We start from the raw sequence: 13,418 nt of genomic DNA on the forward strand, positions 1-13,418 counted from the left end.
CCCAGTGTAGTATCCACAAGTCCAACAAGAGCCTGCTTTATGTTCAATTCCGCTATTGCAGTTAGACAGGCCTCCAAAGGAAACTGGCTCTTCAAGCTTGAACCTGGCTCAGCTCGGAAGCTCCAATAAGCTCATGCTATTGACACCCAGGAGTAGTCCTGTATGCTCTGAGGCACACAGATTCTAGTCTTGCGGATGCCCTGGAGACCTGCAGGGGCCAGGGTAAATCCTAGAACCATGGTGTCTGAGGATTGAAAGAAAACTTGCTGCAGCAAAAGCCAAGGTAACTGGCAACTTTGGGGGGAACCTTCAAGAGCTTTTATTTTCTGGCACTGTCAGGCTTGGCTGCCCTCTGCTCAGGAGTCTCCATGCTACCACCAGGGCTCAGGAAAGGGGGAGAATTTACATCATTTGTCACAGCACCTGAGTAGGGATGGCAGGTTCGGGGCCAGTTGGTGCCCTCAAGAGCAAAGCCGGCCTGTCTCCCAGCCTCTGATGTGTTTCAGAGAAGAGGGAGTCACAGAGTCCCTCATGGCCTGACTGGAGCTTGGAGGACACCTGCCGAGCTGGAGGACATGGGGTTCAGGTGTCCCAGGTGACTGGTTATTAATTGATAATTCTAGACCCAACAGTTATCCTCCTCATGCTTCTTAGGGTCTAAGCTCCAGTTCTTAGTGGGCATGTTATTGCCCATACAAAAGACTACATATCCCAGCCTCCCTTGCAGCTGGGCACAGGCATGTGAGTAGATCCTGACCAATAAGCTATGAGCAGAAGTGCTCTGTGGGGCTTCTGGGAGGGCTCCTTAACCAGGAGGGACACACCCTTTCCCTGGAACACTCTGTAGCCTAGAAAAGAGAGAAGAGGGCTGAGCACTAGCTTGGCTCTGAGGATGTGGATCCTGCCCCAAGGATCAGGATGCTGGAAAGTACTGGGTCCCCGATGACTTGGTAGAGGTGGCATGCTAGTCCTGGACTACCCATCAGACTTTTCTGCATGAGAGAATCATGCATTTCTATCTTGCTTAAGTCACTGAGCATCCAGCTCACAGATGAGGACCCTGAAGCTGAGGGAGCTCAAGGCTGTGTCCAGGGTTATGCAGTAAATAGTAGCAGATTCAGGTCCTGTGTCTCAAGTCTTGATCTAGAAATAAGGAAATGATGGCAGCTCAGAAGACTTCACAGAGGTGTTTCCAGACTCAAATGAGACCACTGTCTATGAAAGTTCTTTTGCAAACTGTAAGGATCTACAAAGATCCTTTTACAGATTAGGAAGGATGTTGAAGACAAAACAGAATAGTTATGAGGAAAAGAAATTACACATGAATCTAGAAATCTGAGCGGAAATCCCAGCTCTGCTTTTCTCTTGCTGAGTGACCTTGGGTGGGTGGCTTCAAATCTGTCATCTGACCACTGCCTCGGCATCCTCATCATGGGTTCTTTTGAGGGCACTCGGGGTGATGTGTGGGAGTGTGTGCACAGTGCCTCGTTCTGGGCTAACAAAATAAGAACTTCACATACCACACAAGAAAGAAAAGGCAAAATTAGCATAAAACTTCAAATATCCTACAGCTAACACCGGTGCTCATCTATCATGAGTCTTCTGCCTTGGCTGGGTAAAAAAGCCTAAACATCTCATAGTGGAGAAAAAAATCCGTTTTCTTCCAACCAAACACATTGCAAGAAAAGCATTGACTATTCCCAGGTTGGTAGGAGCAACAGGACTACCTTGAAGGAGTAAAAGCAGGAGGCTTGGTGGAGATAGGTCAGCTATATCTAACATTTGCTATTCAGTACAAGTCAGTCTGCCCTACCAAGCACCCCCTCCAGCCTGATGGTCACTTAAAAATAATTATTTTTTAGCTGTTGGTCTCAGGAACAGCATGCAGGAACTTTGTGGCGGTTGTAGCAGCGGGCTTAGTTGTTCCGCAACATGTCTAGTTCCTAGACCAGGGATCATACCCACATCCCCTGCATTACAAGGTAGATTCTTAACCACTGGGCCATCAGGGAAGTCCCTGAGGGTCACTTTTAGAGGCTGGGCCAGCTGTCTCCCTGCCACTATGAGGGCCCAGGAAATGTAGGAGCATTGGGAGAATAAGAGGAAGCCCCACCTGGCCATCTGCTTGTATGCCTCTTCCGCCACGGCAAATATGTGTGGGTCCATGTCGCCCATGTTCTGCCCGCTGTAGGCATGGATGATGGGATCTCCATATATCGGCAGCTGCTTGTAAGGATTCATGGCCACCAAGATGATTCCTGGGGAAAGATGTTGGATGCAGTGATGTCACCTCCTCAGGTCTTTTGAGAAACTTTCAGATCAGCCACTTATTAAACCTGCGGTGTGACTCTGGGTAGGTCACTTTATGCTCTGAGTCTCAGTTCCCTGCTGATGTCACCTATATTTCTAGGCCACTCTTAAGGTTAGTCAAGACGACAGATGGCAATGCGCTAAAACTGAGAGGCTCTTACCATCCTCAGCGTAAACATAATGATAATATTGCTCCAGTAGTAAACTTATTATATCCAATAGAAACTCAAACACAAGCTTTACCCACATACATTTTTCTTGGTAGTCCAAACTTAGTTTTTGTTGAAGACGCTTCCCACCGAGATAGTTCATTTTATAACAGATTCTCTAAGTTCAGATGTCTGTAACTTTTAGATAGAAATCTGGGCAAATGTTTAGGTGTGATTACACATTTTGGCAGAAGTCAACATTTCCAGTACAAACATAATCTAAAGGATGCTCTAGACAGCAAGTGTTAAATTTCAGTGTCATTCCTGCTCTCCTGAGATTGCTCTCCTTACCGCTGTAGGTGTAAATGAGTTTGGATTCTGCAAAACGGATTCTGAGATTGTGGAGCACCGCGGGCTCATGGAGGTAGCTGAGGGCTGTGAGGTCGTTCTCACCCACGAGGATGTCAGGATTTCGAAGTGGAGGCAGACATTCAGGATCAACGGAATAATCCAGCTCCTTTGGACAAAGATGAAATTAAAGTTCTGGAAGTAAAAAATTTGGAGTGTTTCTGCTGAATCACTGTCCTCTTTCCTATCTACCCCTCTTTGGCACTCTGGAAAACAAATGTATGTATAGCAGTGAGAAAATAATCTGACTTTTGGGAGCCAGGGGATCAAGGTATTAACTGTGTGCCCTAGGGTGTGTCACGTACCCTCTCTGGGTCTCTCTTCTCTCATCTGTGAAAAGATGGGCTGGACTGGATCGGGGGTCCTCAGAACTACAGAACCCTCACTGAGGGGTGACGGGAAGCCATATGGCCAGGGACCTGGGTACCCCATCCAATTTCTGACACAGGGGCTCTATTTGTATGTGATTCAGCCATAAAAATTTTCATTTGAAAACAAGGTTCTGTTGCTAAATGACTCAGTGATCTAAGGTCCACTGAAGCTCTAAAGTTACTGTATCTCTGTATGAATGAAGTTGACCTTCTTGGTGGTGAGGAGTGTCCAAAGGAGCCGATGTGGGTGAGTCTGTCTGTGGGCAGCTCCCTGTGTAGGTGACTCCTGTCTGCAGCTGCCTGTGTTCCCAGGGGCACATGTCTCCTGCTACAGGGCTGCCTGTTTCCATCAACCTCAGCCCTGGGCTGAGTAACCGGCTCAGGATGGCCTCTCTTCTGTGGGATTTCACCAGTGCATATTCTGGAAGTAACTGCCTGAGCAGAATAAAGGTCTTGTGGGTCTTGTAGGTGTTAGAGCATTAAGGGCCCTTTTTACCACCTGTTCTACCTTCCTGTACTTTCATTTCTCAGCTTTGAGAAGTGACTTGAGCAACGTCACCCAGCAGGCTTGCTTCTCTTCCACCTTCCTGGGCTGCTTTCCTTCCCAGGAAGGCACAAGGTGCAAAAGGTGAGCCAGCTCCCCCTTAGCAAGAACCTGCTCTGCAGCCCCTGGGCCAAGTACTCTGCATTGGTTTCCACTTGATTCTCAAAACTGCTCTCCAAGGAGGGCATGGCATCCCAAACTGAGACTTAAGGAAACAGATTCAGAGGAGTTAAGATCCTTGTCCAAGGTCACTCAGTTAACATGCGTCTGGCTGACTCTGACACCTGTGTCGTGATGCTGCCAGTCAGTGCTGGCTGGGGGTTTGATTTGTTGGGCTGTTTTCCATAAGGAGAGCAGCTCGGGGCAGTCCAGGACAACTGGGCACAGGTCCCCAGAGCAGCTGCCTGCTCATTATCAATGCAGTTATGTTATGGACCTGCCCCAAGCAGGCTATTCTTAACCTACACACTTTCAAGAATAAGATAAAGAAAATTTCTACTCATTTATAATTTTTTATTTTTCCTGAGTTTTTCTGTTATCTTTTTAAAATTAACAACCTCCTTTTCCAGTTCAGCCACTGTGTGTGTGTGCACACGTGTACATTTTATGTGTAAAAGAAACAGAGAGGGAAAGACAAACGGAGTAGACAGTCTTTGGGGGAGGGGGGAAATGTGACTGTGAAGAGCATGAGATTGGCTGTTGGAGACAGAGGTGACATTTTCTTACACAAAGCAGGCTCTGTCCTTCACGGCAGAGACAATGGGTTAACTGAAGCCCAGTGCTGCTGCCTATCCCCTTACCTGCCTCTCCCCCTCCTCCTCCATCCGGGCAGCTGGTTCAGGGCCAGGAATGTGGCCACCTGAAGCCCTGCTCATGTTACTAAAGCAGCACACTGCCACTGCAGCTGCCGCCCTGAGATTTTTCTCTCCAAAGCCATCTGATCCCTAATCAGATAACTGAGACTCAACAATTGCCCCCCCCCACACCGCCCCCAAGGAGTATCCGCTGGGAATGGGAAGGCTAAGTGGAAAGAACAGCATCTCGGCCTCATCCCCTGTATCTGCATATCCCCCCAAGCATGATCTCACCTGATCTCCAGCAGCCCTGTGAGGTCCTGCTGCTGCTAACTTCACCTGACATGTGAAGAAGGTGAGGACTCACGGGCACAGACTTAGTGAGTGGCTGTGGTAGGACTTGAATCCAGATAGTCTGATTCTAGAGCATGTGCCCTTTTTAAACTGCTTTGTCTCCCTTCCCAGACTCTCAGGAAATGACCCCCGAATCCAGGACAGTCTGATTGATAGGCAATATCATGTTCTGTCTCTAAGAGATATTTCCATACCTTGGAAATCCACTTTAATATTCACGTGATATTCCCCAGACTAACTCCCACATCCAGACAGATCATGAAAATCCTTTGTCCAGCTCTGCACCCAAAGACTTGATTCTAAAAACCTAAGGTCAGCCTAGCTGTGGATCTAGTAAGATGTCTTTATAGTTCAGTGACTCAAATAACTTCTTCTCCAAGCTTCTCATCTTCACCCAGTCTCTGTGCTGAGACTCATAAAACCAAAATAAAATCGTATTTCAGCATCCTCCCAGCATTGCTGAATCCCCAGGAAGGCAACACAGAACACAGACCTATCTACTGTTTCTCACTCCAGAGAGAGACTCAGTTGATGTAGGAAACTTTATCTTAAGGCAGTGTGGGGTGGGGGCAGGGCATGTGGGAGGGGCATAAGAACACAGCTGGATCCACAGCAGCAGCTGCCCCTCATGTGCCCACCCGTGGGCTGCACCCACAGCAACATTTGCCTGTCCCTCCTGTACACACCCACGGTTCCTCTTTTATACACAGCCAGGACCAAGGACCCTCACCGTTCCATCCTCCAGCAGGAGTTGCAAAACTTTGTCACCAACTCTATAGTCCTTTGCTATTTCAGCAGACTTCCAAACTTCTTCAGAATCAGGAATCCAAACCCTGTTGTACTGACCAAGAGAATAAGACAGGTTTAATATCAGCACTTTAAAAGCAAAATACAAATTGTTAGATGACTAGATTCAGGGAAAGTTTTCTCTGCTCACTTAGGTCAGTAACATTGGGCTGGATGAAGCACAAGCTGGAATCAAGATTGCTGGGAGAAATATCAATAACCTCAGATATGGAGATGACACCACCATTATGGCAGAAAGTGAAGAACTAAAGAGCCTCTTGATGAAAGTGAAAGAGGAGAGCGAAAAAGTTGGCTTAAAACTCAACATTCAGAAAACGAAGATCATGGCAACTGGTCCCATCACTTCATGGCAAATAGATTGGGAAACAGTGGAAACAGTGGCAGACTTTATTTTGGGGGCTCCAAAATCACTGCAGATGGCGACTTCAACCATGAAATTAAAAGACATTTGCTCCTTGGAAGAAAAGTTATGACCAACCTAGACAGCATATTAAAAAGCAGAGACATTACTTTGCCAACAAAGGTCCGTCTAGTCAAAGCTATGGTTTTTCCAGTAGTCATGTATGGATATGAGAGTTGGACCATAAAGAAAGCTGAGCACAAAAGAATTGATGCTTTTGAACTGTGGTGTTGGAGAAGGCTCTTGAGAGTCCCTTGGACTGCAAGGAGATCCAACCAGTCCATCCTAAAGGAAATCAGTCCTGAATATTCATTGGAAGGACTGATGCTGAAGCTGAAACTCCAATACTTTGGCCACCTGATGTGAAGAACTGACTCATTTGAAAAGACCCTAATGCTGGGAAAGATTGAAGGCGAGAGGAGAAGGGGACAACAGAGGATGAAATGGTTGGATGGCATCACTGACTCAATGAACATGAGTTTGAGTAAACTCCAAGAGTTGGTGATGGACAGGAAAGCCTGGCATGCTGCAGTCCATGGGGTCGCAAAGAGTCAGACATGACTGAGCAACTGAATTGAACTGAAGTTCACTAGAAATACTTTTACCTAATTTTTGCTTGTGATGTAATTTTTGAAAGTGAAAGTCGCTCAGTTGTGTCCAACTCTTTGCAACCTCATGGACTATAGAGTCTATGGAATTCTCCTGGCCAGAATACAGGAGTGGGCAGCCTTTCCCTTCTCCAAGGGATCTTCCCAACCCAGGTCTCCCACATTGCAGGCAGATTCTTCACCAGCTGAACCACAAAGGAAGCCCGAGGTAATTTATTTTTAATAATTTTTAAAATTTGTTTATCGGCTGTGCTAGGTCTTCTTTGCCATGTGGGCTTTTCTGTAACTGTGGCGAGCAGGGGCTCCTCTCCAGCTGCAGTGCACGGTTTCTCACTGTGGTGGTTTCTCTTGTTGCAGGACACAGGCTCTAGGGCACTCACACTGCAGCAGCTGCAGCTCCTGGACTAAAGCACAGGCACAATAAGTGTGGTGCACGGGCCTAGCTGCTCTGCGGCATGCGGGATCTTCCCGGATCAGGGATCAAACCCGTGTCTCCTGCATTGGCAGGCAGATTCTTCACCACTGAGCCACCAGGAAAGCCCCTGAGGTAATTTTTAGTGTATCTATCTGCAATGCACCAGGTCTAGCTGCTTCGTGTCACAAGTAACAGAATTCCCAAAGCCTCCTGAATATATCTTGAAAAGAAAAGGAAAGCCTGCGAGGGGAAAGGAAATCTGTGAGTCCCTCAGTGGGAAGATCTGAGCACTGTGACATGAGTTGAAGCAGAGGGATTTGTTTCACCACTAATGGACTATGTGGCTCTGGGCCAGACACTTTTCCTGCTCACTTTTCTCATCTGCAAAATGGGCACAAGACCTACTTCATAGGTTTGCCAGGAAAATTAAATAAGACTGTGTAGCTGTGTAGTTGATGGCACTTTGTAAAATGCTGTGGAAGTATTGTTACAGTGGTGTTATCACAGTCTTACCACACTGGTCAGCAGCAAGGGATTCCCTCCATGGGAAGCACAGAAGTTCCAAGCTCAGTTTTCCCACCGGGCTCTGTGCTGATGTACAAGTCCTTAGGCTTTTGAACCACACTGCTATGTACTGAATTGTTCCACCTCCCCAGACTTCATATGTTGAAGCCTTAAACCCAATGTGAATGCAGTTGGAGATAGGGTCTTTAAGAGGTATAATTAAGGCTAAATGAGGTAACAAGGCCCTGGTCCGAGAGGATTAATGTCATAAGAAGAGAGATACAACAGGGCTTGCAAACACACTCTCTCTACCTGCATGCATAAAAAGAAAGGCTATGGGAGTTCACAGTGAGAAGACAGCTGTCTGCACCAAACAGAAGACCCTCACCAGACACCAACCCTGCCAATACCTTGATCATGGGCTGTCCAGCCTCCTGAACTGTGAGAAAATATTAATACACCTCTGTTGTTGAAACACTCAGTCTATGATATGTTGTTATGGCAATGTAACAATTCACACTCATACACTGGGAAGCAGGCAGCCTCACTCTCCAGAATTCACCAGTGGTTCCTGAATGCTGCTTGAGAGAAACACAAAGTGACTGCCATGTGCCTACCAGGCAGCTGTGACAGGACTCTGTGAGCCGTTCTTCTCTCTCCTGCATGTGTGCCGTCAGCATCATACACTGACTGCGCTTGCTTTGACCAGGACCCCACATCTCACATTCTTCTATGGTCATCCATTCATTTATTTGCTCTTTACTCTCTTGTTCATTCATGCATCTAGCCATTAATTTACAGATTCAACACCTAGGCATCTATCATGTATGTGTTTGGCACAGTGCTGGTTTGTCAACATGGTCTTTTTTACCAACTCAGCCAATCTCTAACCTAGAGCTGTATGTGCATATGTGCATATTTGCATCTCTCTGCTCACATATCGGTGGTTTCTAGCAATGGGGATACAGGATACCCCTCTGCCCTGAGACATAACCAGGCCAAAAGGAACAAGAATTGGGAAGCACTCACATGGAGAAATGAAGCAGCACTTAAAAAAATTCCTGAATCCAGAGGCTGGATAGCTCATAACCCATCCCAGATCTAGATGAAGCCTAAGAGGCCATCTAGCATCTAACCCTCATTTCCAGAGAAAACTAGCCTCAGGGACTCCAGGTTCCCCAGAAGCAGACCTGAGATGAGCAACCAGTGTAGGCTGGTGCCTACAGTGGCACCTCTGTTCTACCTCCTTATATTCACAGGCCAAAGGCATGTTGTCCTCTGGCATTGTCCCTCACCAGGACAGATGGACTTTCTGAAGGTAACTGTCAAGTGTGTAAACTCTTGTAACAGGCAATGTTTGCGCCTTTAGGAGAGAAAGTCAAGGCACTTTTGCCTAAGTGCCTGCCATCCTGCTGAGTACAGTCCCTGGTCACTGAACTGGCACTGGCACCATCCTTGACTCTGGGGACAGTCATGCACAAGACACTGTCCTCCGTGAATCTCTGCTTCTGGACGGCTGAGAAGGCAAACGTCATGGCCAAATGACGGCCTGGTCTGACATGTGGCCCGTGGCCTGCTGGTGCCTTTCCACCATGGGGAAATATTTCTTTAGGTTGAGAGATCATACTTATCTCAGTTACATAAAATTCTGGGCAATAATTATGACTTTTCATTCTTCTTCACTATGATTTTATATATTCTCTATATTTTGCCTATTTTATTTTTATAAGTAATGTAAATCATAATCAGTTCAGTTCAGTCGCTCAGTTGTGTCTGACTCTGAGACCCCATGAATCCCAGCACACCAGGCCTCCCTGTCCATCACCAACTCCCGGAGTTCACTCAGACTCACATCCATCGAGCCAGTGATGCCATCCAGCCATCTCATCCTCTGTCGTCCCCTTTTCCTCCTGCCCCCAGTCCCTCCCAGCATCAGAGTCTTTTCGAATGAGTTAACTCTTCACATGAGGTGGCCAAGTACTGGAGTTTCAGCTGTAGCATCATTCCTTCCAAAGAAATCCCAGGGCTGATCTCCTTCAGAATGGACTGGTTGGATCTCCTTGCAGTCCAAGGGACTCTCAAGAGTCTTCTCCAACACCACAGTTCAAAAGCATCAATTCTTTGGCACTCATCCTTCTTCACAGTCCAACTCTTGCATCCATACATGACCACAGGAAAAACCATAGCCTTGACTAAACGGACCTTTACTGGTAAAGTAATGTCTCTGCTTTTGAATATGCTATCTAGGTTGGTCATAACTTTTCTTCCAAGGAGTAAGCGTCTTTTAATTTCATGGCTGCAATCACCATTGGCAGTGATTTTGGAACCCAAAAAGATACAGTCTGACACTGTTTCTACTGTTTCCCCATCTATTTCCCATGAATTGATGGGACCGGATGCCATGATCTTCGTTTTCTGAATGCTGAGCTTTAAGCCAACTTTAAAGGCAAATATGGGACTTCCCTGGCAGTGTGTAAGACTTCTGCAAGGGGCACAGGTTTGACCCCTGGTCAAGTAACTAAGGTCCCGCATGTATGCACCATGGCTGAAAGAAAACAAGGCAAATATCAAAAATATGTTTACAAGAAAGACTTGTACATGAACATTTCATAGTAACTTTATTCATAATTGCTAAAAATTAGATTCTGTGTCCATGAGAATAAAAAAACATAAAACTGTGGTATCCTCATACAATGGACTACTACTAACCAATAAAAAGAATTAACTACTGATACAAGCAAGAACATGAGTGAATCTCCAAGTGTTAGACTGGGTTAAAGAAGCTGTACACAAATGAGTACATTCTGTACAAGCCCTTTAAATGTAGTATTAGAACAAGTAAAACAAATACAATGTGGAGAAAAACTCAGAACAATAGTCACCTCCAGGTATGGTGGATCCAGGGAGGTACTCTTGTGGGCTATGGCAACATTTTATACCTTGAAGGGTTTTTGGTTAATAGGTGTTAAGCACTTTTCAAACCTCAGAGGATGTATGCTTAAGATTTGTACATTTTGTTGTCTGGAAATTTTACACAAAGAACTACACAAATATGGAACTCTTGGAAATTCCCTGGTGGTCCAGTGGTCCAGGACTTGGCACTTTCATTGCCATCACTCAGGTTCAATTCCTGGTCAGAGAACTAAGATGCTGCAAATCATGTGGTGTGGCCAAAAACCAAAAACCGAATATGGAACTCTGAACAACATGCATACTGTATTTAGGAGGACATGGATTGATGTATGCAATTACCCTAAAATGCTTCCAAAAATAAGATGGGCTGAGGAGTGGACAGAAGACTTAGAAGGATCCACAGATGCGATACAACAAATACAGTCAAATATTCATACTGCAATCTAGGTGGTGGGACACATGCTGACTGTAAAGTTCTTTCAACTCTTTTGTATACTTTAAATCTTCATAATAAGTTGTTGAAGGAAATAAAGAATAAGTATAAAACAAAGAGTCAGGTACCAGGACTAGACTAGGACAAAGTTGGTTGAGACGCACATTTATTAATCTATTAGTTAATATAAGCTACCTCACTTATCAAACAAAAATGTATGTATATCATCGGTTTGATTATCAATCATGACTCCCTAAGTTATCTGGGTTGCTTTAATTCTTGACAGCTAGCTAAGAGTAGGAGCTTGCTGAAATGTGGCATGGGGTGAGTAATATTTGTGAGAGGGGTGGGGTGGGAGGGAGGGAAACAGAGAGAGAGAGGAAATGGAAGAATGACCCAGCAGGGACTTGCCTGGTGGGCCAGTGGCTAGCAATTCCACACTCCCAATGCAGGGGGCTGGGGGGTCAGGGAACTAGATCCCACATGCCACAGCTAAGAGTTCACATGCCAAAGCTAAAAGATTCCATGTGCTGCAACAAAGATCGAAGATGCTATATGCCACAGCTAAGACGCAGTGCAGCCAAACAAATAACTGAATATTAAAGAGAAAAAAAAGAATGACTTGGCAGGGACTTCCCTGGTGGGCCAGTGGTTAAGACTCCATGCACCCAATACAGGGGGCTGGGGCTCCATCCCTGGTTAGGGAATTAGATACCATATGCCGCAACTAAGACCCAGCACAGACAAATAAATAAACAAATATTAAAAAGAATGACCTGGCAGGTGATGACACACACTTAGAAATACACACCCATGCAAACAGGTGGACAGAAGCCTCACAAGCACCCACACCCACACTCCACACATACTTGTAGCCATGGGCTACTGTTTTTCACATCAGATCTGCTATCGAAAACATTATTACTAACTTCATAAAACTGAAATCACTAATCTTTTTATGATAAAAATAATTTGAGACTGTCCCATTTATCAAGAGTTGGCCACTATACAATTTTATAGCTGAAAGGGTCCTGGGAGATTGTCTTTTCCAAGTTGTCGGTCAAAGTTTTTTTTAGAGATCGCTTCAAACGAAATGGTGGTAGCCGACCATGTTCTGCAGCTGAGGTCCCCCAGGCCTTTCCATGGAATCCTTGGGCTCTGAGAAGTGATGCAAAAATCACTAAGCCAACCCAAGCCCTTTGTTTAACTAATTCCCGAACTCCAGCCCAGAGAGGTCAGTAACTCACCAAATACCACACAGAGCATCTCAAAGGCCAGGACTTCAGGGAGCCAAAGCTTGGGACTCCTTCTTTGAACTACTTGTTAATTAAATGAGCCTGCCTAGAAAATAATCCTGAACTCTCAACTGCAACCGTCTCCTTGAGAATGCACAGGCTGGTTTGTTTCAGCTCAAAGTAGCATGAAATGTAACAGGTCATGTGAAACCAAAGTCTGTTTTTCTCCAGTGTGAACACAAATCTCCTCCTCAGGCCTGGACCCCCAGGCTGCCCACAACCCACCAAGCCTGGTGTCTCTGCCGGCAAGGCTGTCAGCTGTTTAGGGCCCCGCAGCTGAGACCCAACCTGGTAAGTAAACATGCCCAAGTTTACCCAGTTCCACCTCAGTTACACCCATTAGGTCCTGCCCTCTTGCCGCACATTCCTCGACCCACAAGGCCACACTTCAAAGCAGAGAGAGAGCTACCTTTGCAGCGTTTGGACAAACAATGTGACTAGCTCTCATATGACCTCCCCAGGATGGCTCCTTCCTATTGGGGCAGGTGCTCCTGGACTTGGGCACCTGCCAAGCCCTCCAGGGCCGCCTGCAGTGGGGCTGGGAGAGAGGAGAGGCCCAACTCCCACAGAGTGAAATCACAGTGTGCCCCAGCCCAGAGAGAAGGCAATGGCACCCCACTCCAGTACTCTTACCGGGAAAATCCCATGGATGGAGGAGCTTGGAGGGCTGCAGTCCATGAGGTCACTAAGAGTCAGACACAACTGAGTGACTTCACTTTCACTTTTCACTTTCATATATTGGAGAAGGAAATGGCAACCCACTCCAGTGTTCTTGCCTGGAGAATCCCAGGGACGGGGGAGCCTGGTGGGCTGCCGTCTATGGGGTCGCACAGAGTTGGACACGACTGAAGTGACTTAGCAGCAGCCAGCCCAGGAGGCTGGGGAAGGAGGCAAAGGCTTCAGGAGTCCTGACCCTCAGGAAGTGACACGTCCCCAGGGACAGGCCGCATCCTTCCCCCCAACATGCTCAGACGAGATGAGAGTGGCACCTGGTCATGCCTCCTGCCTATTTAAGGGATCTACCAGCATCAGGCACTGAATGGCTTGGAGACTTTACACGGTGTGTAGGGTACTGGGGGTCTTCTTCCTCGCCACTCTGAACTGGAAGGGGGT

At 46.5% G+C, this 13,418-nt stretch overlaps 1 protein-coding gene and 1 non-coding gene across 2 annotated transcripts in view; one reads left to right on the top strand and one right to left on the bottom strand.

The window, feature by feature from the left end:
* Window positions 1–8,443, bottom strand: part of MYO5C (myosin VC) — a 100,742-nt gene extending 92,299 nt beyond the window's left edge. Inside the window, exons 1-4 of the mRNA XM_040227605.1 lie at window positions 8,282–8,443; window positions 5,661–5,771; window positions 2,811–2,976; window positions 2,114–2,258 (exon numbers count right to left, since the gene is read on the bottom strand). Coding sequence (XP_040083539.1) covers window positions 2,114–2,258; window positions 2,811–2,976; window positions 5,661–5,771; window positions 8,282–8,443 — 584 coding nt within the window. The remainder of the gene's footprint in view (window positions 1–2,113; window positions 2,259–2,810; window positions 2,977–5,660; window positions 5,772–8,281) is intronic.
* Window positions 8,444–10,733: 2,290 nt separating this feature from the next.
* TRNAE-UUC lies at window positions 10,734–10,806 on the top strand. The gene has a single exon. It is a non-coding gene; the product is annotated as a tRNA-Glu (tRNA).
* Window positions 10,807–13,418: the final 2,612 nt, after the last annotated feature.

Source organism: Oryx dammah, unplaced genomic scaffold, assembly GCF_014754425.2.
Source record: "Oryx dammah isolate SB20612 unplaced genomic scaffold, SCBI_Odam_1.1 HiC_scaffold_26, whole genome shotgun sequence".
In the NCBI taxonomy this organism is placed as follows: Eukaryota; Metazoa; Chordata; class Mammalia; order Artiodactyla; family Bovidae; genus Oryx; species Oryx dammah.